General features: G+C 32.1%; 1 protein-coding gene across 1 annotated transcript; it reads right to left on the bottom strand.

Moving 5' to 3' along the window:
* Positions 1-1,529: 1,529 nt before the first annotated feature.
* On the bottom strand, positions 1,530-24,740 carry LOC148624991 (uncharacterized). The gene is made up of 9 exons (XM_088568173.1): positions 24,275-24,740; positions 22,802-22,835; positions 22,402-22,488; positions 10,234-10,245; positions 6,023-6,111; positions 5,682-5,775; positions 5,119-5,331; positions 2,235-2,468; positions 1,530-2,040 (listed from the first exon to the last, which is right to left on the bottom strand). The coding sequence occupies exons 1-9, from the start codon at positions 24,569-24,571 to the stop codon at positions 1,775-1,777; spliced, it is 1,326 nt and encodes a 441-aa protein (XP_088424299.1). The 5' UTR covers positions 24,572-24,740; the 3' UTR covers positions 1,530-1,774.
* Positions 24,741-25,301: the final 561 nt, after the last annotated feature.

The following is a 25,301-nucleotide window of genomic DNA, read 5'->3' as shown; positions in this document are numbered from 1 at the left end:
TAACCTTTTCTGTGAGCTAAATATGCTGATCAATTAGGACTGTGCATTTGTATTAACAACGATCCAATTTAGAATATTTGACCTCTAACCTCATACCAGTACCTATTTATTTCTAAGCAACCAGTCGTTCACATTCGATATATTCAAGATGTCTATTTATTTTTAGACGCATAATAAACTATTTAATGTTTTGCTTGAAAGGAAAACCCTGCGAGGGTATAGATATTCATCGACCATAAAAAATGAAATATAAAGAGGAATGCTGAAGCTGTCATCAGATATTTTGTACAAGCCCTTGGGAAGTGGATCCGACCAAGAAACTTATATAGAGAAAGGGGTTCCATGCTATCATTTACCACTCATTGTGGGGCCAAATGTTGTACAAAAGGGTAACATAAATCCCGAAACTATCCCGATGTGCCATCACTTGGCGTCCGTCGTCGTCGTCGTCGTTGTTAACAATTTTTCAAAACTCTTCCCATATGACACTACTTGACCAATTGGAACCAAACTTGGTAAGAATGTTTTTTTGGGGTATCCTGCTAGTTTTTCGAATATATCTCTAAAACCGTTAGGTTTAGCTAAATTCTGACTGAATGAAAGTGTTAAGTGATTAGCATGATGAGATCTACCTGCGGTAAAATTTTCGATTTGATTTGTTCAGCCATGTTGGAGTAATTGCCCTTTTTCAACGTTTTTTTGTTTTGTTTTTTTTTTTTTTTGCTATTTTTATTGTTATTTCTTTCGAAAATCTTCTCCTCTGACAATACTTGACCAATTGAAACTAAACGAGGTACAAATGTTTCTAGGGGTATCCTGCATAGAACTGATGTGGGGATTTTTTATCTGTTGGAAAACATGGCCGCCGTTACTAAAAATTGAACAAAGGGGTCAGACAGTAGTTTTTCGCATATATTTCCAAAACTGATATGGCAAGGAGTTAAATGTAGATTTATAAATCCTTGGTTAGGTTTAGCTAAATTCTGACATGGGGTAAAATTGTTCAGCATAATGAGATCTATCTGCATATGGTCAAATTTTCGTTTTAATCCGTTTAGCCATGTTGGAGTTATTGCCCCTTTTCAACGTTATTTGCTATTTTTAATGTTATTTCTTTCAAAAATCTTCTTCTCTGACACTATTGGATCAATTGGAACCAAACTTTCTAAGGGTTTTCTGCATAGAATCCTACAATGCATCGCGAATTTTGCTGTGTGTTTACTAAATGTCCTTGGTAACCAGAATGGCGATTTTAAAAATATCAAGAGTTCAATATTAATCATTTACAACAATAAAGATACGTTTGAATTCGATTCATGTACTTTCCTTTTATCCCTGCTTTACCTCATACTTTTGCAATTCGACGACTATTTGAGAGGTAAAAATTCAAGCGATTCAGTACATGAGTACTTTGATTTATTAATGGGCGGATCACATTTCCTTGTCCTTATAGTTTTGCGCCACGCTTCCTCGTTAGCTACACAATAAAATCAACACTAAAAATACGGAAAATGGGACTCAATTAAGACTTGATTTAAATACTTTTAATTAATTAATCCAGTTTAAACTATTTATATCATTTATAAACTCGTCATCCATGCATAGAGAAACGAAACTGTGAGGCCCTACTTGTTTCCACTAGAATGCTTATTGAAAAATATATATTTATCATACACGACAAATACGTTCAATTTTATGCGTGTAAGGAAACCCTGCCTAGCTTATATTATTCATAGAAGAAGGTTGATGCTTTGTTTAACAACATTCTATTCTTTTATTTCCCAATGATAGTTTGGCCACTGTTTTCACCCAGTGAGACCTCACAGATGAAGTTACGATTTTCCTCACAGTTGTCATCTCCCCATTTGTAGTCTCTGTGAATGTCTAACAGGGCACAATGCTGGTAGTAGTTAGAATTGTCTGGTTCTGACGGTGCCCAGTTGGAGTAACTGACTTTAGCCTTGCTTGGTAACCAAAGCCATTGACCTTCATTCGCCAAATCCGAGGCACCAATCCAGAAAAGACCAGGGTTGTAAGTTCCTGAAAATATGTCAACTAAAGCCTCATATATCATTAACAAGAAAAATAAGAATATCTTTCAATATAGTTTCAACATTAACGTAAGAATTCAAAAAATACAAGCGATGACGGGCCTTGGCTCTTACATATTTTGCAAACATATATTTGTTGAATTATGAAACAAGAAATATTTCGCGTTCGTATATTACAACTACCTCTTGTGACTTTCCATTTGCCCGATGCGCCAAATCCTGTAGAAAATGCAACATAATTTACGTCATGGGGCGCTGTATCGTTCCATGACATAAATTGCTGTTTGCCAACGTCATTTCCTTTTCCAACTTTTATGACATTGTTGGTCCAACTAACCCAGAAAGGAGTGTATTTGCTACAGTCGATTGGGTGATTGGTTTGTACGTTGGTGTCCATGTGGGCACATTGCTTACAATCTAAAAATAAATACATCTGAAATTGTGTATTAAGGCTAATATTTAAATACTTTTTAATATCCGGTGAATGTTGATCGAATCAAGGATTTACTTGTAGTAAGGATTGGAATCTCGCGCAATTTTACATAGTACAATTAACCCGAATAATTCAGTCGTTATATTCCACTCACTATCGATCGTTCGTGAGTCGGAGAATCGATGATGGTGAGGGCTTGAATTATTCGAGTTAAAGTACAATAAGAAGTATTAGCTTTTCAAAGCAGGCGCGTAGCTGCCATTAGGCAAAAAAGCTTTTGCCTGCACTTAATTTTGCCAATTTTTTAAGATAAAATACATCCAGGAGAGGCATAAATGATGCTCTAAAACGCTATCTCCCCAGACCCCCTGCCGTAATTTTGCCTACACCTCAATTTGGCCTCAGCTACGCGCCTGCAAAAAAAGCTACTCGTCTCTTTGCGTTAAAATAGAATACGTGAATGGCCTTAAATGTTATATTTTTCTTATTTAAAAATTATAAAAGATACAAATTTTTAAATATATACGGTAAATAATTTTCGGTAAAAAATAAAACTTTTAAGGGCTGTAATGTTTCAAAACATTTTGGATTTTGATGTAATTTTGCAGATGGGTAGACTATTTAATGCTCTACATGATGGCTCCTTATATTGATTATCTATCTTGTATAGTCTAAGAGATGCAGCTCTATCAAACTTTATGTATTTTGATGAAACTTTGCAGGAAGGTAGAGCTTTGAATGTTCTACATCAATGCTTCTTACATTGATTATCTATCTTGATGCTGACAGACTCCCAAAGATATATTTCCACAACTCATTACATCATCCTAGGGTACATAGTTTCTTAGAATTTGACTTTGACATAAAACGTAACCAAAGTCAATCATACATGATCAAACTTTCTTCTATATTTGCGACAAAATCATTGATGAACGAAAAGCCCGCGAAAATAAAACGGGAATACACGATAGATAATGTGGTGAATATTAAATAACATTGATAGTATCAAAACTTTCTTAAAATTATTGTTTCATATCAATACCATATTGAATGTATACTGTAACTCTTTTTTTTAATTTGATCGTTGCCACTATTTATGAAGTTTACCGATTCTTCTGATTTAAGACTGGTTTCCGTTCAGCCAGTATCAGTCTAAAGAAGATGCTACAATAATGATAATATACCGTAAGCGCATACGTTTCTACGTATTGATTTTAGAGTGTGTTATGTTGTCAGTCAATCATAAATAATCGGCGCTTCACGTCTGCGTTATTTAAGATTTTTATCCAACGAGATGATGTTTTTCAATTTCTTCGTGCATGTTATCTGCTTACAATTCTTTATAATCGTCTCCACGGAGACGGTTAATAAATATGTTGCGTGGGCCGATATACAGCGAGATTACCAATGTTGCATTTCGTTGATGCTGAGCGTGCCATGTTAATGGCGGACGATTTTATCGCTTCAACTTTTCATCACGATAAATGCAGGTGTTCTGACCCATATGGTTTGAAAAACAAATTAAAATATCCCACCTCAAATTGCCTCCAGACTTTTTCAATGTTTTGTTTTGATCAATACCTCGATATTCGAGACTTAATCTCTTATCAAATTTCAACCTGGTCCCACCTTCGAAGGCGTACTTCCCTCCACATTAAAAACTCCTTTTTCCGAACCCGATCAGTCGTTATAAAATTTGTTAAAAAATTATTAGAAATTGTATGAGGGTGTATACAAGGAGTTTTATAGTTACATCTTTCCCTGCATTTGTGATATCAACGTTTATATGAACCTTTGTTTTGACTCATAACTGCGTAGACCCGCCTTCGAGGGCGGTTACCCTCCTCATTTAAAAATTATACTCCTTCTTCAAAACCCGATCTATCATAAAATGTATTATAAATTGGTCACAAATGGTCCGAAGGTGTATATAAGAAATTTTGTAGCTGTAGCCTCCAATTCTTGTGTGATATCAACGTTTTTATTTGACCAACTGTTGATATAAAAAAAATGACAGCCGGAGTCACGCCCTCGAGAAAGGCATTCCCTCCTACATTAAAGTTCTAACTCCTTCTTAAAAACCCAAACGATCATCATAAAATTTGTTTTAAGTTGATAAAAATGGTCTGACGGTGTATGTAAGGATGTTTATAGCTGTAGCTTCCCCTGCTTTTGTGATATCAATGTTTTATATGACATAATGTTGACTGTATAGGCGACAAGTAGCTGTGGCTAGTATACTGCGATAATTTACGAGATGCGAATCCTATATTTAACTCCTTGATTAAATAAGACTAATGTTGAATTAAAACGATCATATGCTTTTTGACATTGGTAGCAGTGAATTTCTAAATTAGGTATAGATTACAAAGGTTTTGGTCCCAAATAATCGTGCTCGGTTTGACAATTTAAATCTGGTTAGAGATAAAATGTTGATATGTTATATTAGCCATGTGTAATAGAATTCAGGGAAAGTACTTAACAAAATGGTAAATACTCGGATATTCAATTAAGTAGAACACAATTATACACGAATATATAACACGTTACATGCTTGGCAAATCTTTATATACAGTGTAGTAATTTTGATACTAAAGATACAACAAACTAACAAAAAATGCAGTAAAGATAAACCTCGAATAACAGACTGGTGATCACCCCATCCACCAATTACAATTTCATATGTATCCCGACCATCTACTCCTCTGTCTTTAGACAGCGCAATATGGGCATCATTGCAAGCCATTACCTCAAATGTAATTGATGTCTGACCTCTGACGTCGACACCGTAGTCCATTAAATAATGGTATTTGTACTCATTGGCAGTCGAGAACATAATCTCAGTTTCTGTGGAATAGATATTTTCAGGTCAGTCTCTGAAAGTTATAACTGTGAACTTATTATAATCGTAGTAAGTAATTTAAAAATTTTAAAAAGTCATTTAAAATAATTTTCAGGTATTAAGAAATATAGAGTTAAGAACAGTTGATACGAATAAAAGTCGAAATTAAAATACTTGCATCTTAAGTACATAACCTTAAATATGACCGGTTAAAATATGTTCGTAAAGATAAGCAGTGAAGGATTTCGCTGCTAATATTTTCTATTTACCAGTCTACTGAAAATAAGCCCCTCTGATTCTAATTTGTTTCGCCGAAAAACGCAAGGTCTAATTTTAATTACGCTGTACTATTTACCATTGTAACGTTTCTTTATTTCATTCATCAAAAAAGTTTGCAGATCTTGATCTGTGATCTGTGGTAAATGTCCTCCCATCACACTACAGTATTCCTGTAGTTCATTAAAATATATTACAGTATCAATTATACGATAATGTTTTAAAATTCTTCAATCACCAAAATTGTATTCTAATTTGTTTTTTTAGCCTTCTATTCAATTTTCTTTGGCATTAATTTGAATTTTTACAAGTCTTTTACACCCAAGTTAGTTTATATAAAACAACAAAAGCAGTAACAACAACAGCAACAACAACACAACATTAATAATCAAAAGAAATCATTGTGAATGTAGATCATACCAGTGCTGAAGCCCATGTGCTTTGGGAACCAACGAACCCATAACATTTCTGATTTCCACCATATTGGACAAAACCAAGTGGACAGCTACCTGGTAGGGTATACGATGGAAAATTTTAACATTATGTCATGAAATGCGAAGTACTTGTTATATAATTGTGTCTGCAAATGGCGTTTGTGTGAAAACCTACGTATAGGTATACCTTTAAACGTACCATGTTTTTAACCTCATTTTTTTTCAGGTTCATTAAAAAAAACATCATTGTTTACTTTACTTGTATTTCATTTATCTAGCTTCGTTGATTTCGAAATGTGCAGTAGTACCTGTTGGTCACTGAGATTAAGCGCTAACTATTTTTGCCCATACAAGACTACTAAATTGATATTCGTGATCATTTTATCGACTTGTTTGATACAATCAGTATGAGTGTAAATTTGTGCATCACACCCAATGGCCACTAATCTCAAATTGATAGTCCATGAGCCAAGTAACTAAGTCCTTCCTAGAGGTATATCTTTTTGTATATCTGTATATGTTGAAACATATGTACATTAGAAACATAAATCTTCATGTTTGCAAACAGTTATCAAGAAGAAAAAGAACAGCTTTATTATGGAAACTTATCTTGAAGAGAAGCCACGGAGTCATTTCTACGAATGCACTTTTGAAATACACTACATATATATTTTTTTTAAATTGCCTCGATAAAATTCTGTTTCCGACACAACTGTATTGTTTATTTGAAATATTGATGAAGTTTTTCAACGCATTTAAAATATATCGGAAAACATCAGAATTGAAAATAAAGCGCTTGGTATCTATTTCGCTTTTTACCGATTATTTAATCATAGGAAATCGCGATTTTTAAATAAATCATCGAACTAGAATTTCTTCGTTGGATAACTAAATATAATGCAAATATTGGTGAAAGAAATCGAAGACACTGGACTCATTTACTAGGGCCAAAAATGGCAAATTTTCCTCAAAAAAATTGAATTCCCATTTCCTTTATATTTTGTAGTATATATCCAGAATATATGCTAATTGATACCATTTTCAAATGCCTTCATTGTATTTATTTGTTTAGCATACACTACTTTTAAAAGGTAAATAAAACATAATATCCTACTTGCATTTTGTAAAATTTGAATTCCCCCACTGTTGATGCCATTTTTTTTAAAATCAAAAATGCCTACAAATTATAACAAATTGACATTAAAAAAAACTGAATTCATTTTTTTTTCTTATAAGCTGATATGTGTTACAAACACAAAATTGAAATTTTTTGAAGAGAAAAAAATATGGGATCACCGGACTATTTACAGAGATATACGGACAATTGTCAGACCACCCTCCTTTTTTTTTTCTAAATTTGAATATTTTGTCATACAAAATCGATGAATTGGAACAAAAATCTAATACTAAGAAGCTACCCGACAAATAGCTTGACAAAAATAAAACAATCAATAACACTCGAAATATAATCACATTTGTGAAATCTGATTATTTTCTTGTAATGGAGTTACCTCCTCTTTTCGACACTTTATTTGGTCTCTTTCTATTAAAGTATCAACTTTAACTGAACGTAAGTCAAACGGTGTATTAAAGAACATATTTTTTGGTTTTTTTTTATCTGTATTCGTAACCAGTAACCAATTTTAAAAATTGACGTAATACAAAAATACTTAAAATACAAATACATTTCGTTTAACTAAATATAGAAACATAATAAAAGGAACAAATCCGGAAACCCGTTTTTTCCCTTTTTCATCATAAGACTACCATTTCTAATAAAATAAAATTATTTTCTTGTAATGGAGTTACCTCCTCTTTTCGACACTTTATTCGGTCTCTTTCTATTAAAGTATCAACTTTAACTGAACGTAAGTCAAACGGTGTATTAAAGAACATATTTTTTGGGTTTTTTTTATCTGTATTCGTAACCAGTAACCAATTTTAAAAATTGACGTAATACAAAAATACTTAAAATACAAATACATTTCGTTTAACTAAATATAGAAACATAATAAAAGGAACAAATCCGGAAACCCGTTTTTTCCCTTTTTCATCATAAGACTACCATTTCTAATCAAATAAAAGGTTTGATTGAATGAGTCATAAACGGTTCATTTTTGTTATTCTGTATGGTGATAACAAAATATATTTTTTTAAAATCTTTTTAGAGTATTTTTTTTTATAATAAACTTAAATTCAACGGCCAAATATTTGCATATATTTGGTTTATTCATATGGTCTGAAAAGAGAGGAATGACAATCATTTATTTAACTTCACTAAAAGTCCAGCACTGTTTACAGTTATATTTTTGAGAACGAGTAGAATCATGCCACCTCAAATTTCAATCCATCAGATCACTTGAAATTGAAGTTTGAGGAAAAACATATGACTTGAGGAAATTTTTTTATGAAACCCAGAACAGGTATGTTTTACATTTACATATTGTTCTTATCGTTCTGAATGTATATATGTTGTTGTTGACATGTATCTCTGTATCAGAGATGCTCGTGTTAAGAGAGTGAAATATACGTACACAAAGATAATTATCATGACTACAAAATAAAATATGGCATAAAGATTTTAACACGCTCATTAATGCTATACCACGATCCATTTAACGTTTGATGGTATGAAATTGGTATTCTTTTTTTAAATGGGAGGAGTTATACAAAACACTTGGTTGTCTTACCTTCTTGTCCTCTCGATTGAATGATAAGCCCAATGCTTATTATAAACAAAGTCTTCACCATGTTTACTCTCCTATTTTCTTATCAAATATAGAATCAAGATATGTTCTAATCAGTATACTAGTAGCTTTCAATCTGTGACCTACATTAAATTCAGATCATAATCTCTCATGCAGAGGACAGACAATTCACGGTATAAGAAACATACTGGACATAAAACTAAACATGAGAATGAAGACAATACTGTATTTTTGTCAAAGAAAAAAAAAAGTGAGTGAAAAATCCACATCAAACGCTATTACAAACCGTATAAATCAAAATGAAGAACGGGAAGACAAAATTGTACCACAATGCACATTATGAAATGAAAAGTTTGCGCGTTTCTATAGACTTTGGTGGTTTCCTTCTTGAATTTCTGAGACTTTTTTGGTAGGAAATTTTGTTTCTGTTTTTTTTTCATCTATTTTTAATTGGAATAATTTAAGCGCCTGTAGTATCATTTTGTTTCTATTATCATTTACCACCCTTTTTATTGCAATAAAAGATATCTACATACATAATTTTTCATATTTCTTACTTAAACATTATCTTGACAACTTGGCTTATAATACGTTTTAAAAAATTTATTTATTAATATATGGATTAGAATGCAACTTATGTGGTTTAATATATGTCGGAGAAACACAAGAACGATTAAATAAAAGAAGGTGCGGTCGTCGTTCGGGAATTAACACCACCAAAGTCCCGACAGTTTATCAACACTTTAATCAACAAGATCATTCAATCCTCTCCATGAAAGTTCGTATTTTAGAAAAAAATTACCATCCTACGAACAGTCCCGTTCTAGGTAAAAACTATCGTAGGGAAAGAGAGGAGTACTGGATACGCAGACTTTGTATTGCAATACCTTACGGATGCAATGACAACATCAAAAGTATAAGAAACCTTTCAAGCCAATATAACAATAGCATAAATGTGATGAATTTATTCGACAAAAATCCAAGACGGGAAAGGAGTCATGGCCATCGCCACTATACGTCACCTAAGTTACATGATGTCTCCATAAATGGTCTTCTTCCTTTCATACAAAAACCTCTTGGACTTTATCGCATTAGAACCAAACTTTGTGTTATACCTATCACTCTACTACACTCCCTTTACAAAATAAGTCTTGACACTCCTGTTTCTGACCCCACCTCATCATTATACAGACTTCTTGTCATCATTTTGGATATTGGTTTCCACAGACTCTTTAAACTAGTTGGTGTGAAAAGTCAAAATGAAGAAAAACGATCATTTCTTCCACTACCGTTTGTCAACAAGGTATAGATGCAATTAATTTGGCTAACATCCTCCACCACAAAAACGTTACCCTCAAAATTCCCCCATATTTCAAAGACAAATCCATACCAATTATTTCATATTCCTATGCTTCACCCATTGCCTCCAAAATTTTCAATTATAAAAGGCTATTGCAGAACCTCGAGATTGAGGACTTCAAGGCTAAACCACCTGACTGTTCTAGCAAAACCTCTCCATTCAAATATGGTCCTTTTGATCACGTCATTACGGGAGATTTAACCATTATCGAAAACGAATCGCTGCGTAATATCCTTTCTAAAGGTTCCAATTACCATGAACCACGCTCCATAAATTGGAATTATAACTTTAAAGTTCTTATGGATGCCGTCGAGGACTATGCAAGAAAGTGGATAAAACGAGAACAAGAAGACATTGATTCTCTGTCAGAGTGGTTAAAGGCCGTGTGGTCTTTAATTTTGAAACGAATGAAAGTTTTAAGTAGGTCAATGAGTGCCAAAGCTACATCAGTTTTCAAAGACCCCGATGTAGCAAAACATTGTCTACTATACATGACAAATATGTTGTCGTACCAGCAGACAAAGCCCAAAACAACATTGTTTTTGTCTGCAAAACGTTTTTAGATCCAATGTTTATTATCAGAGGTAGACGTAGAAAATAATATCAGTGATAAGACCCATACTGCTACCACTCTATCCATAGAAGAGATTGTGGAAAACCATAAATCTGTGCTATCCTCTTTTGGTCTCTCTACCAAGGACGATGATTGTGATTTACCGTCTATGTACTGGATTCCTGAACTCCACAAGAATCCATACAAACAACGTTTCATAGCTGGATCTGCAAAATGTACCACCAAACCTCTTTCAAAACTTTTAACTTCTGTACTCACAACTGTCAAAGAGGGTCTGCAGTCCTACCGCAACACTTGATACTCCCGTAGTGGTAATAATTCAATGTGGATCCTGAAAAATTCGAAAGATCTTTTGGAGACAATCAGTTCAAAACTATTATCTTAATATAATAGCATTAAAACCTATGATTTTTCAACACTGTATACTTCTATTTCCCATACTCAGTTAAAATCACGACTTAAAAACATTATACATCGTTGTTTTTCCAAAAAAAGATGGTACACCTAGATACAAATATATAGTTCTTGGTAGAGATTCCTCACACTTTGTAAGAAATAATTCCAAATCATCTTCCAAATATACAGAGGGAGATGTTTACAAAATGATGGAATTTTTAATCGACAACATATTTGTCCAGTGTGGTGGACGTGTTTTTCAACAAACGGTCGGCATTCCAATGGGAACAAATTGTGCTCCTTTACTTACTGAATTATTCCTTCACTCTTATCTGACTTTATAGCTGATCTGATCAGAAAGAAAGAATATCGTTTGGCTAGATCCTTCAATCTCAGTTTCCGCTATATAGATGACGTATTATCTTTAAACAATCCTAATTTCGGGGATTTGATACATCGCATCTACCCAAAAGAACTTGAGATAAAGGATGCTACAGACACTGTGAAGTCAGCCTCATATCTTGACCTATACTTAGAAATCGATGGTAAAGGAAAACTATTGACCAAACTTTACGACAAACGTGATGACTTTTCATTCAGAATTGTTAACTTTCCTTTCATCTGTGGCAACATCCCTTCAGCACCTGCGTATGGAGTGTTCACATCACAACTCATACGTTATGCCAGAGCTTGCCGAAACTACGCAGACTTTTTGTATCGCGCTAGAACTCTAACAAATAGGCTTTTGGAACAGGGTTATGTTGCTACAAGATTGAAGTCATCACCACAGAAGTTTTCTGGTCGTCACCATGAAATCGTGGATCGTTTTGGTGTATCCATCTGCACCATGAAAACTGATTTATTCAACGGGTCATAGTTTTCCTTTCCTCGTTTGTCTACCCCGGACTTGACTTTTTATGAGCAACTCGGCGGGTGTTTCTAGAAAAGCAGAGGACGCTTACCCTATCGGTGCACCTGGTCCATGCTCCCAGTTTTAAGTGAAGTCCGAATTGCTCATTTGCTTTTGTTACTTTGTATGTATGATTTTAGTTACTCTGTGTTCTTTGTTGTGTATGTCTGTTTTCTATGTCTGGTCTTCGTCCCTGGATTACATTCTTTTGATTACCGCTATAACCTTGGTTCCCTCGATTACTCTTTCTTATCTACACGAAGTACCTTGCATTAGTGTAAATCATTTTTCTGGTGTAGAAGGACAAAAATACAAATCCTATAAATATTGCATATTTTGGTATGCTGTATACGTGTTTCAAGGAGTATTCTCTCATCAGTAGCATTAGAACTACAAATGTATATACTTAAGAAGTTCAAGATTGTGAAATATTGAATACGTGCCTCATAATCATTAGATATTACATTTATGTTTGTAGAATCAAAAAAGAAATACTGAATTGGACAAAATGTTTGGAGACCTTAAAATATTTTAGAGATATTGATCTAAAATCATTATATCTATGTTCAAACCGACAGTCTCTATTCACCAAGTTAAAATGGCAATCTATAGACAATCTTTTTCAGTCCGATGAGTGAATTTTTACAAGTCATATGTTGTTGAATGAAAAAATAGTATAAAACCAGTTTACCATATATACTTTATGTAACATACATGTTTTTTCTCATACACTTTTTTTTTGTGTTAATACCATAAAATGTCACTTTTGATCATAATAAAATATTATTAGAATTTTATCCAATTGTGTTGGTAAAAAATTAAGAACTTGTAAACTTTTTAAAACTACCTTTGAAACAGAATTATATTTAAATAAAACTATAACTCACAGACATAGAAGTACATTTGCAAAATGTAGGTGTGGCGTAGCTCCCTTACGTATTGAAACAGGTCGTTATGAAAATAAAGAGGTCAATGAACGAGTATGTTTTATATGTAATGATCAGATTGAGGATGGGAAACATGTGTTATTAGCTTGCCCAGTATATGTAGATTTGTGAGAACAATTAGTTTAAGAAATCAAAGGTGTAAATAGAGATTTTGATATTTTATCTGATGATGATAAATGTGTTTTTTATGTTTCAAAGTGTTGAATGCTTTGATATAGTTGCCAAAACCTGCTTTAATATTTTAAATAGAAGAAATAGTTTTCTGTATTCATGATAACAATTTATCTTTCAAGCTTAGTTACTTTTTACAAGTACAGTTATATTATGTCTTATTCAACTAATTTATGTTTTATAATCTCTCACAATACTTTATAGAATGTCACATGTACTTTTAATATATGATAATCTTTAATTATTGTATATACTATGTTTTATTATAATATTGACATGTCTTATGTTGTACATGTGGTAAGACTTTAATAAAATATTGAATCCTGAATCCTGCATAATGATAAAAATGATTTGACAAAAATTTTTACTGCGAAAATAAAAATAATCAAACAATGTCATTATCTTTTTGAAGCAATCTAAATTGATGCGAACTAATTAATTTCTACCAATACTTGTAATGTTGTTCCCGATGTGACCTTCAAAAATGACGACTGTTAAATTTCAGTTAGTTTTTAACTGTACTTGTTGGAATTTAGAAAACGACATTTGATTCGACGTTTAAGGGTCACTTTCGTTTTGTGCTCTGTTTCCAACACAATACTGATTTTTTCAATATTTAGGTTTGGTCTGACTTGGGATAGAAGTTATACGATTTTCTCATCAACAAAATCCATGGTACATCTACAAAACAGTTTTGATGTGAACAATTTAAATTAATATCAACGGGTTCAGCTGTAAAAAGATGTTTGTATGAATTATGGTAGAGTATTTTGGTGATAGTTACACATATAAATCTCTGATGAGAACGGTGTCATCCCAGTTGTCCCACATTTTATAATTACAGGTAAAAATGTGTGGGACAAGTGGGAATTGTGTACATGTTAATTAGTTGTTTTCACACCCTTATTACAATAGGTAATTATGTATAGTCTTTTTCTGAATATTATCTAATTGTATTATGTAGTATCTATAGATAAATTGTTCCTGAAGTATATTTATTGCTATAAAATATGTAACTTATTATAAAATAAAATAGATCTTTTCCAATCCTCTGTACTGATGCCTGGTAACAGAGGGAGATATTCCATATGGATAGTTTGAATGCATTTTGAACTGTGCTTTTTGATGATGCTTTTTCCATATTAATATTTTTCTCCTTGGGTGATAATTGAAACAACAATAATTTTTTCTAATATTTATTAATTGCTTTATGATATATTTCAATATTTATGAAAATAACAAGATTCACAAAAAATAACAGAGAATGATAATAATGCACTATTACAGTATAAAACAAACAGTAAAATGTTCATACACTTCTACCCAAGGTGAATAAGCTGAGATGCTGCATCAGCATAATTGATAACTGTGATTTCCCCGTTGCGTAGTCTTTGTTTGAGTAGTTGCAGTCTGTTGTCAATATTTCTGTATTTGCGGCGCTTTCTTGTTGGTAGTCCCCCTGCTCTAATTTGGATGATATTTACTTCATTGGCTGACTGGATCTGCTTGAGATGAGTAATGAATGTGTAGATGTTCGGATGTGCCTGCTGTATTTGTTTCTTAATCTTGGAATGCCATCCCTCTAAGTGGTTGGTTGTTCTGGATTCATCATGGTCAAAGTGGTTCTAGATTTGCTGATCAGACTCTACCCACTGCGTTGTTACATAGTCTGTAAATGGTATTGTGTTGATGTTAATATCGGCATTTTCCAAGTCAGTCAAAGCATTAAACCACACATCTTCTACACTCTGCAGAGGAACTAACGGTAGCACTGCTGCTCTGCGTACCAGTGTCTTGATGACTTCATTATCTTTGTACTGTGTTTGTAGTCCTGATTGCTGTGTCTTCCTCCAAGTACACTGCGTGAAATGAAAAAAAAAACACCCTCGAATTGCAATGTTAGGAAAGACAGATTTTGCTGCATTGATTGTCGCAGTCTCGAAGTCCAGAACAAAAGTTGAACGCTGAAGTTGAAGTTGCTGGTTTGTGCAGTTGGTATGTACAATACTAAAAAACCTTCTGTAAACGTCTTCACTCTTGCCAGGGAGTAGACCATAAACAAGAGGATACATCTGACCATTTACTTTGCCATGAATTGTGTAGAGTTGAGTAAATACAGAAGGGCAGGTGAAGAATGTACCATCTCCAAAGATGGTGTCGTTATTGGCTAGTAGTTGAAGATTCTGTTGCGTTGCGAAGACCAATATGCGTTGTCCATTGTTGTCATCTGCAAGAAGGAACTGTTCACCAGCTGATGTTTGGGTCCATTGACCTTGTAAATCAATGTCGTTGGTTGATGTTGGCAACTTTGGTAGTAGACGGAAACGTTGTCTATAAAGTATGCTTCTAGAAGACTGGAATGTTGGTAGTTTTTAAACCATATTTTGTACTTCTTCATTCCATTCAGGTGTTCTCAATTTTGCTACCTCTTCATCATAGAGTTTTGGTACAGCTGTTGCTTCTTCTCTACATCTTTTTTTGATTGTGTTTAACACCTTTGCTGCCTCTAACTTATATGGCTCTGCTCTGTGGTTGTGTTGAATGTTGTAACCTACTGGTATGTTGTTTAAGGTTCTTATAGTAGCTGGGCATGTTCTGACAGCACACCGCCAGTAAACCCTTTCTTCACGACGATTTTTTTTACCTGGAAACGGTAATTGTTGTGAACAAGACTTTGTCCACTTCTACTGTTCTCTATGAATTCTATGTTTAGCTGTGCATTAGCCATTTTGACTTTGATTCAAGTTGACATTTTTACTTTCTATATATACCTCTTTTGAGATGAATTCACATAGATTTCAACAAGCTGAAGTGGCATGTTGCTCATAAGCAAGCCCACTTAGAAAGAAATTGATTAGCCAATTAATGTGGTCAGTTATTAAAAGTTATTATATGACTGCTGGTTTAATTAGTTAAAATAATTAACTTCACTTATTATTTTTATTATTATTATTATTTTTTAATTCCAATCAAAAATATGTATCTACATGTATATGACTAGATGGTGATAGTGGAGTACTAGAAAAAGACTATAACTTTGTCAAAACACTAATTAATTATTTGTTGTTATAAGAATGTTGGACAACTGGGAATATAGTTTTTTTCAAATGTGGGACAAATGGGAATAAACCGGTGAGAACATGCTTGAGGTTTTCAACCATTTCTCAATTTCTAATGTTAAATTTCTTTTATTGACTAAAACAACCATATGTTTGGTTTTCTTTCAGGATTTGGAGTATCTAAACTAAAAAACAGACATCACTTTGTATGGCAAGCCAAAGTGGACAAAAAGAGCATTTTCTAATATTACAAATTAGATTTCATATATGACAAAACACTTTTTTTAATATTAATCATTTTTTAATATTAAAAATTCAATTGAATTTCTAATATTAAAAAAAATATTTTTTAATATTAGAAATTGATTTTCTAATATAAGAAAAGGGATCTGTCGTATTCAATTACAATTTTTTATGCAAAGTGATTTTCTAATATTACAAATTCATTTTCTAATATTACAAAATGTGTGATATTATATAATATTACTAAATCAGGAATTTGTAATATTAGAAAATGAATTTGTAATTTTAGAAAATAAGCGTTTTCTAATATTATAAAATGATTTTTTTTAATATTACAAGTTTATTTTCTAATATTACAAATTAGATTTCTAATATCACAAAACACTTTTGTAATATTAAAAGTTCATTTGAATTTCTACCATTAAAAAATAATGAATCATGATTTTGTAATATTAGAAAATGAATTTTTAATATTACAAAATGAATGTCTAATATTAAAAAATGATTTTGTAATATTAAAAATTCATTTTCTAATATTACAAAATATTGATTCTTGTCCTCTTTGACTTGCCATAACTTTGCCTGTAATGTATTCCATTGTCTCACTGCTGTGAAAAAGACTAATAATGAAATAATATTTTGAAAGAATTGTCTCCAGCAAACCTCAATAATCAAAGGTTTTTATTTATAAATATAAGCCACATAAACGAATACTACCAACTTCAACTCACGATAATAAAATTTATAATAAAATATAAATAAAAAAAACAATCATACAATGCAATGACTGCCTAATGCACTTTTTAGTTCTAGTAAGATGAAGTATAAATTGTTACCATCCATTGTTACATAAAAACATCGTGAACGATCACTTTCGGCAGCACTTTATATTCTTATCTTTAAACATACGGAAAACTTTTGGTTCCATTTTATTTTTGGTTTAATAAATGTAAATTGTAAAAAAATATATGTTTAACCAAACTATTTAGCGGTTATTTCTCCAAAAGGAAAATGTACAAATTTAGGTTACAGACCACCAAACATTTGGAACATATGCAAAAATAGTCCTACGCAGAAATTAACCCCTGTTCCTCATAGTGCTGTGAAAAAATTTCTAATTTTATTTAAAAACTTCAAACAGTTTCTATAAGGAAAAATATTTCTGTACATTTTATAGGTGCATTTTTCTTTTTGTGATGTGAAGCCTAACCTCCATAATGATTTCTAAATATACCCCTATCTTGTGAAAACAATGGGATTTCACATGCTATTTATAGACCCTTCACTTCCGGTGACAAGTACTGCACTGCAAGTCTGCTAACCCCACATGCCATTCTGAGGACTGTGAGCTGACATATGTCGAATCATGCTGATATATAGTCCTCAGCAGGTTAAAGTTAAGGTAAAGTCCAGAGAAGCCATTGAATATTGTAAAATTAGCATAGAAGCCTATGGGAAGTAGAATTTGTGGTTTCTAGCCTTAAACAACAAATTAAAGGACGGTAAACCATAATAAATCGATCACTTAATTCAATTACAAATTCAAAATGAACTGTGAGCTGATAGTTTATTTTCAAAGCTCATACAAGAAACATGATATAAACATTTAAGTAAATTTTAGACATATGCATTTTAAAGTCATTCTAAGTAAATGAAATGTACAATTCGACGTGTATTTACTATATACAATAATATTCAAAAAGTTCCTGATCATTCTTGATGGAAAATGAAAAAAAAATAATAACAATAAGTGTTACCTACAAAGTTTTTTTTTAGCTTAGTTACAGTTTACTGACCACAACATTGATTCATTAATAAATAAAAATCTCGAGAAAAAAATCACAAGAGTTTTTATTAACTTCATATAAGTCATTGCAAAAACCGACAAACAAAAGATTTCAATACAATACATACTAATGATAACTTTTAACTTCCTGGATTGGAAAAAAAATTAGAACAATGAACTGATGTTTAATTCTTGAATACAAACACATATGAAGGTTGAGATTAAAAAAATACAGTATAATGACAGTAAAATCTGTTGAAAATTAATGAAAATGAAACTGGCATATGAACACAGTCCCCCATTACAGCATTTGGTAATTATGATGACATGCATGCTATTTAGTCAATTTGGACCAATATTCCAATTTTATTGTAAACATTTTTTAATTAACGAAACGATTTCTGGAACGTTTTTTCGCATATATATAATAAAGAAAAAAAGCAAACTAACAACGGAGAAGGGGCGTAAATAGTAGAAGTAGGCCTTAAATACAATGGAACATTTATCATTCATTGTTTAATTGTGAATTTGGGGACTTGATCCCATCATTGATGAAGAAACATACAGACTTCTGCTTAAAGGATCAACTAAAATTGAAGTTTGACCTAATTCCGATATTTTGTCAATTTTGTATTTTTTGGTCAATTTCCGTTCCATTCATATGTTTGGCAAGAAAAAGGTGACACACCATAGACATTCATATATAGTGAATACATTCCTTATTACATAGAATATCAAAATATAAAGTTGTTTCTTGGATGTGGACAAAGTTCTATCTGAAAAAAATTACGACAAAATTAAATATTCTCAGTAGTTTTTGTTAAATGAAGTATGAGTGTGGCACCATATTACCAGAATTCTTTTTCCTCATATTTATAGATTTTACTGTGTTATTGATAATGTTTGTGTTATTGCAACTAAGTATACACTTTTGGGCAATTTCTATAGTCTAATGTCATCACACCTTTAAATGCACCGCGTACTCTGATCGATGAATACTTAAAAAAATATAACATAAAAATATTTCAATGTTTGTGTCCGAGATAGCAGCACGAGTTTCTATTTCGAATTACATTCAGTTGAATATAAATATACAATTCGTTCATGACAAAACAAAATGTTCGTATTTTGATTATTATCGTAGTTAAAAATTTTGAATTCTCTATGGAAAGAAGTATTACATGCAACAGAAAACTAGAAATGTCATCACCCGCAGCTTGCATATTCGGCATGAACATTTTAGATCTTGTGGTCAATACTTACTACAAAAAGATTCAAATGTAACTCATTATAGTCATCATAACTTTAGTTACCCAAGTAGTAAATTTAGGAATTTGAAAAGTGAATCGGTAAAACAGAATATTTGGAATGGTCGACTTATAAGATGTACGGATTTAGTAATCGTAAAGGATTTGATCTTATGTTTACAGTACTTATATGTTGCCTTCATATAAAAATGAAGGCAGTTAAAAAGATTCATTCATAAGAATTGCTGAAGGATTCAGTCTCCGCTTGACCAAGAGTGAATTTTAGTCATCAACTCGTCCCAAGAGGGTGGTATCCATCAGGTCCAGATGTCAATGATAGAAGCAAGGAATAATGAATGTCATGTGTCCATTATTATTAGATATGGCAATGTTGAGTTATATGAAACTAAAAAAAGATCTATATGAATACTTATCATGAAGAAACATCATTTAGTCGATGATTGAGTTAAGTTATAAATAAAACTGTATATTGATAAACATTTTAAAGTCGCTTTCTCGTTAATCGTTTTTTAAACGTCCAATAAATAAAAAAGCTCAAGCTACATAGTCCACAGCTTCAGTACATTTAGATCTCTTTCTCTAATTCTGGACACTGGAACTGACAAAGTCTCCTACGTAATGCCATTTGCAAAAATACTGATCATACGGAACAAAGCATAAAAAGATGCCGATCGATTATATTTCGGTAGTCTGTTGAGATCAATTAAGGAATAGTGAAACAATCCAAAATTATTTTGAAAGGGTTCAATTAAATACCAGTAAAATGACAAGATATAACCATTTTAAGCGAAGTTTCCCGCCATATTATGTATGTGTTTATCTACCTGTAGTATAGCTTAACTCGCACAAGTCTTTTTCGGTGAGAATCATCCCGGTTATAAAAACCTAAAGTAATAAGATATATCATTTAAAATTCAAAATAGAAATGTTTGCTGAGAGGATTTGGAAAAAAACAAGAGTTTTTTTTTCTAAGAAACCTCATAATTGTATCACATATTTGGTTATTTCAATCGGTTATTGAATAGCTGTTTAAACGTCTTAGATGCAAAATTAGGCTTCACCACAGTTCCCGTATACCCATAAACGTATCTTTGGTATTAATTATCTCAGCAGGATTCGAGTGCGTGGCATAAACAAGATCATTTTGCAGCAACTGATATGCTGATCCAACATAATGAGCCTTTTTGCCTTTAGCACTAACAAGTAAGCAGGGTGTTGATTCACTCTCCAATACTGGCATTGATTGTCCATTCCTCTGTATGACGATCTGAAATGATGTACCATTACTGCGAAGATTGAGAGCCTTCTCCGTAATCTGGCTGTAGATGAAATACATTCCATCCTTGTTAACAGTGAACTTTCCAGATTCAAAATTGTAATTCACCGAAATGTTTTGTTTTTCAGATGGCACCTTTACCATGTTTTTTCTCCATCGTACGTTTTCTGAATAAAGAAACATACAAAAACCGATGCTTGTTTGTATATGAAATGATATATATGTTATTGATATTTATTGCAAAATAAACGTCGTACAGGGGTACAAATTTAATTATTCATTTATATTTGCATGCACTGTGAGGATAGAATCAGTTTCTATAACAAAATTAATAGGTATGCAAATGTTAACTTATTTGCATAGAAAATTGACATTTGTTACCTGATATGGAAATTAAATAACAAAAGTCAATTTTGAAAGTCAATTTTGTGAGACAAAATTTCATTTTCAAATTGACTTTTGTGACACAAGATTGACTTTTGTGACATAAAATTGACTTTTCTGACACAAAATAGACTTTTGTCTCACATAATTGATTTTTGTGACACAAAAATGAATTTTGTGTTAAATTGCATGCAAAAGTGATTTTATTATGACAGAATTCAGTTTTGTAAATACGAAGTTGAATTTTGTGATAAAATTTGATTTTGTCATAATATTTCTCGATTTTGTATACAAATTAGTTCATAAAATCCAAAATCCTCGTTAACTAATTCGCATACAAAACTGACTTTTGTTACCCAATATTCAAATTAGGTAACAAAAGTAAGTCAGTGATACAAAAATGAATTTTGTCATGACAAAATTAACTTTTGTCCACTGAAAGATTACTTACTATGACAAAATCTAAATTTGTAGAATGTTATAAATTTTGTTAATCTGAACTCATTTTTGTAGAACAAAATTCACTTTTGTCTGTAGAATATTGAATTCTGAGTGCAAAACCACACGAGTCCCATTCGGCGCCCTGTACGAAGGACTATCGTGACTTTAAAATATAGCATACGTAGACTGAAAAAGCATCGTTTGTTCGTTGGGCTTTTCTTCACCATGAATCACCTCTACTAGAGACAGTGTCTGACTTTTATATGGACTGATACTTAAGAATATGAGTCGTTTTTATCATATAATTTACATGAGATAGTATTTCAGGCGAAGAAAATTACGTAAAACTGAAGTTTGTGCTATATGGGTATGTGCAATGAAAAATTCGGAGGAGTCCACTTTGGTCATTTAGGAGTTTTTGGCAATCTGTTTCTCCTCATTGTTTCAACTCCGTCTCAATTTCACTGCTACCAGTGTGTCCATGTATTCATATCACTATTACTGTTGATTATGTTGACACGGCACTCCGGTGTCTCTGTGGTTTTGTGCGTATTGTTTTGGTTCTATGGTAAGTGTTTTACGTTTTGTTCTTCCGTTTTGTCTAATGTTTTCCCCTTTTATGCACCTTATGTATAATTATTTTTCTATCAATTCAAATACGTTTCAATTTACCTTAGATTAATTTAATAAAGAAAGAACTGATTCATAATCAAAACATTGTTATGTGTGAGATTAATGCAGACGCGCAACGTTAATGACGTAACAAAACTAAAATGGAGTTTAAAGCAACAAATCAGAAAGCTTATTGTAAACCAAATCGAATAACTTCGATATTCTCTTACCTTTTGAAATAAAGCGTTCAATGCCACTGAAGAGGTATATGGATGGCGATGATTTTCGACATACAACGTTTGCATAGTTGAGTTTTTCTGTAATGGGAAAAACAAACGTATTTATAATAAGTTAATTATAAGATGTATTTACATACTACAATGTATATGTAGTATTTGTTGCAGTTTCTTTGTATTTTGGATATACATATTCATTAATGTTAGAACTTTGTAAAGTTTCTTTTTAATTAAATAGCGTTTGAGCAACACGAAGTTTTAGTTATGTGTTGCAGAAATTGCCTAGAGTAGTTGTCTCATTGTTAATGTTTTTTGTTTTTTTTTTGTTTGTTTGTATTCCTCCATGCAAAATTAATATATGTACAAATGTATGACTGTACAGTAGACTTATTACCTGCCATATACTGCATTTGCAGTCTTCTCATATTCTGCAAAATATGTTCGAATGATAAAATGATGCTTGAAATGAACTAAAGTGAAAGTAGAATAAAGCGTGTAATAATTAGTCCTAAAACATATTCTGAAATTCTGTGATGAAGACCTTCAATCTCATTTGAATTGATATACAATTAACAAAGATTTCTAAAGGTAAAACATCTGCATAAAACATAAAACGATATGAAAATGATAAAAGAAAATTGATTCAAAACATAGTTATGTAGCAGTGCATATAATGCTTTCGAAATGAGCAAAGCAAAAAGTCAAAATATTCTAACTGGCTGTATTTGCAATGTTTTGCAGTGATTACAGACTGAAGTCGCACTAATTAAAGTATGCAAGATATTTGTACCGAAGTGTATAGAGGAAACATTATATGGAAACGGTCTTCTCTAGAGTACACTGTAAAAGGAAGGAAATAGCAATTTTACCAATCTTATTAAAGGAGACACATATCACTTCATTATAAGATCGTTAATCATGTAAGTAGCATACACTTATCACATTGACTAATAAGACGATCCATGTCCCGCAATTTTTGTTTCCCCAGAAAGCATTGAATTATGAGCCTCTTCAAAATTGTTAATTAACAAAACTACAGCAGAAAATATCTCCAACCTAAACTTTTATTTGCACTTAAATTGCTGTAAATATTGTCCGTTTATAAATATAAACCTAAAATATAGGTTTTCCGAAATACTTCTGTGAAAACATGTGCACATACAAATGTCAAAAACCCAAAAAAACTAACGCGTTTTAATAATGACTGATATAACTTTCCACTTACTTAAATGAGTCAAAAATACAAAGTGACGGCAGAAAAACGTGTCTCGCGCATTAAAATTGAATATAATATTGAATATATATTCAATTTGGGAATGTTGTATACCCAGGGGTTGTATTCCGCTACAAAATGGGTATAATATGTTCCGATTATGGTGGTCAAAACGGAACCTCATGACAAGTGATTATACATTCCACAATGATAAAATATATGATATTGACAAGAGTAAAAATTATTTAAACCATGGCCATGAATTCTAATTGGTGATAAAAAGACCCTGTTCTGCGGCACATACAAATTGAAGTAGTATATTGAATATAATTGAGTATATTGTACGCACTTTCAGAAAAAATTGCAAAATTGAAAGTAGAAGTAAAGATTACTAATCATGTCACATATGCAATCATAGAATATTTCTTGCCAACTATACAACAAACAGTAGGCGAAATAAATGCCGAATGTAATGTTTAAATCAACTGACAAGTGTCCTACTATACATGCTGATAACAAACTGAACTTTGAACAAAACATTCTTATACAGGTCGTTAACAAGAACATAACTTTAATGGAGTGTGTTCTTATAATAATCATAATAATACCATCATAAACATTACAAAAACACATTAACAAAACAAAATAGCATACCTTATCCACCTGATCAGCTATGTAATTTTCTGGTAGTTCCCTACCCCTGCATGATTTATCCTCATTGAAACCAATACATATAGACCTGTCTTTGTTAGGTGCAGGCATCATATCCGTCAAAGGTTTACTTCGTGTAGCATACCACATCACGGCGACGATGAAAATGGCGATAATAAAACAGATATTTAAAACCAAAAGTACAATCTCTAATATCATATAATGTCTTTCGGAGTCATTTCCGACAATACTACAGCCGGCAAAACCCCAACGACCTTTTCTAATTTCTTTCTCTTCCATGCCAATTCTGCCTCACAAAATCAGGTATATATTCGCCATATTCCTCGTCCCTAGCACTCGCCAGATTTTAGTTTGCTTTAAAATGACACACTAGTGAACATGGTAAACGGATCAATGAACAGCTGTGTACCTTTGTTCAGGTTTCATGTCGCTATAAATAGATTTAATCTAATGTTGAAGTCTTTCTGCTTGATTGTATGCATACATTGAATTTTTAAAGAGACTACAAAACTTAAACTAAACGTAAATATGTTTCGATTGATTTTAAGAAAAGATATTGAATTCCAATTCCGATTGCATGTGTGTTATATTATGTCTCTAAAGAAAATAATGACGTACTTGTGGTTTCGTTTTTAAACGTTTGAAATTTTTATCAGTGCATATAACTCAGTTCGTGAATGTATCAACTGGATGTGGATAGTTACTGCAGTTTGATGGCGTATTTTGCATTTGTTTGAAAGTTGACATTATTAATCCGCGTAAAAAAAAATGTTGAAACAATATATTGTGATTCTAGTTTTGTTTTCTTGTGATTTTGTATTTAAATAAAAGAATTGTTTTCAATAACTGATTAGGTTATCGGATAGAAACGACTTTGGATCGATATATTGCTCACTACTGCCGTCGTGAAATCAGGTTGTGGAGATACTCATCGACTTGTCGACATACCTAACAGAACGAGTCTACTCATCCTTTCTGAAAGCTGAAATAAAACATAATGACCCACGTA

Source organism: Perna viridis, chromosome 2 (assembly GCF_037379345.1).
Source record: "Perna viridis isolate PV_CMFRI_1.1 ecotype Kerala chromosome 2, ASM3737934v1, whole genome shotgun sequence".
Classification (NCBI taxonomy): Eukaryota; Metazoa; Mollusca; class Bivalvia; order Mytilida; family Mytilidae; genus Perna; species Perna viridis.
This window is presented reverse-complemented; position numbering and strand designations above follow the sequence as displayed.

Bases quoted from the DNA above. Each gene is read 5' to 3' on its own strand.
- LOC148624991 (XM_088568173.1), bottom strand. From the start codon at position 24,571: ATGGAAGAGAAAGAAATTAGAAAAGGTCGTTGGGGTTTTGCCGGCTGT. The intron at 5,332-5,681 runs GTAAATAGTACA...TCTATTCCACAG, and splicing joins AATAAAGAAACGTTACAATG to AAACTGAGATTATGTTCTCG. The intron at 2,041-2,234 runs GTAGTTGTAATA...ACATATTTTCAG, and splicing joins CAAATGGAAAGTCACAAGAG to GAACTTACAACCCTGGTCTT.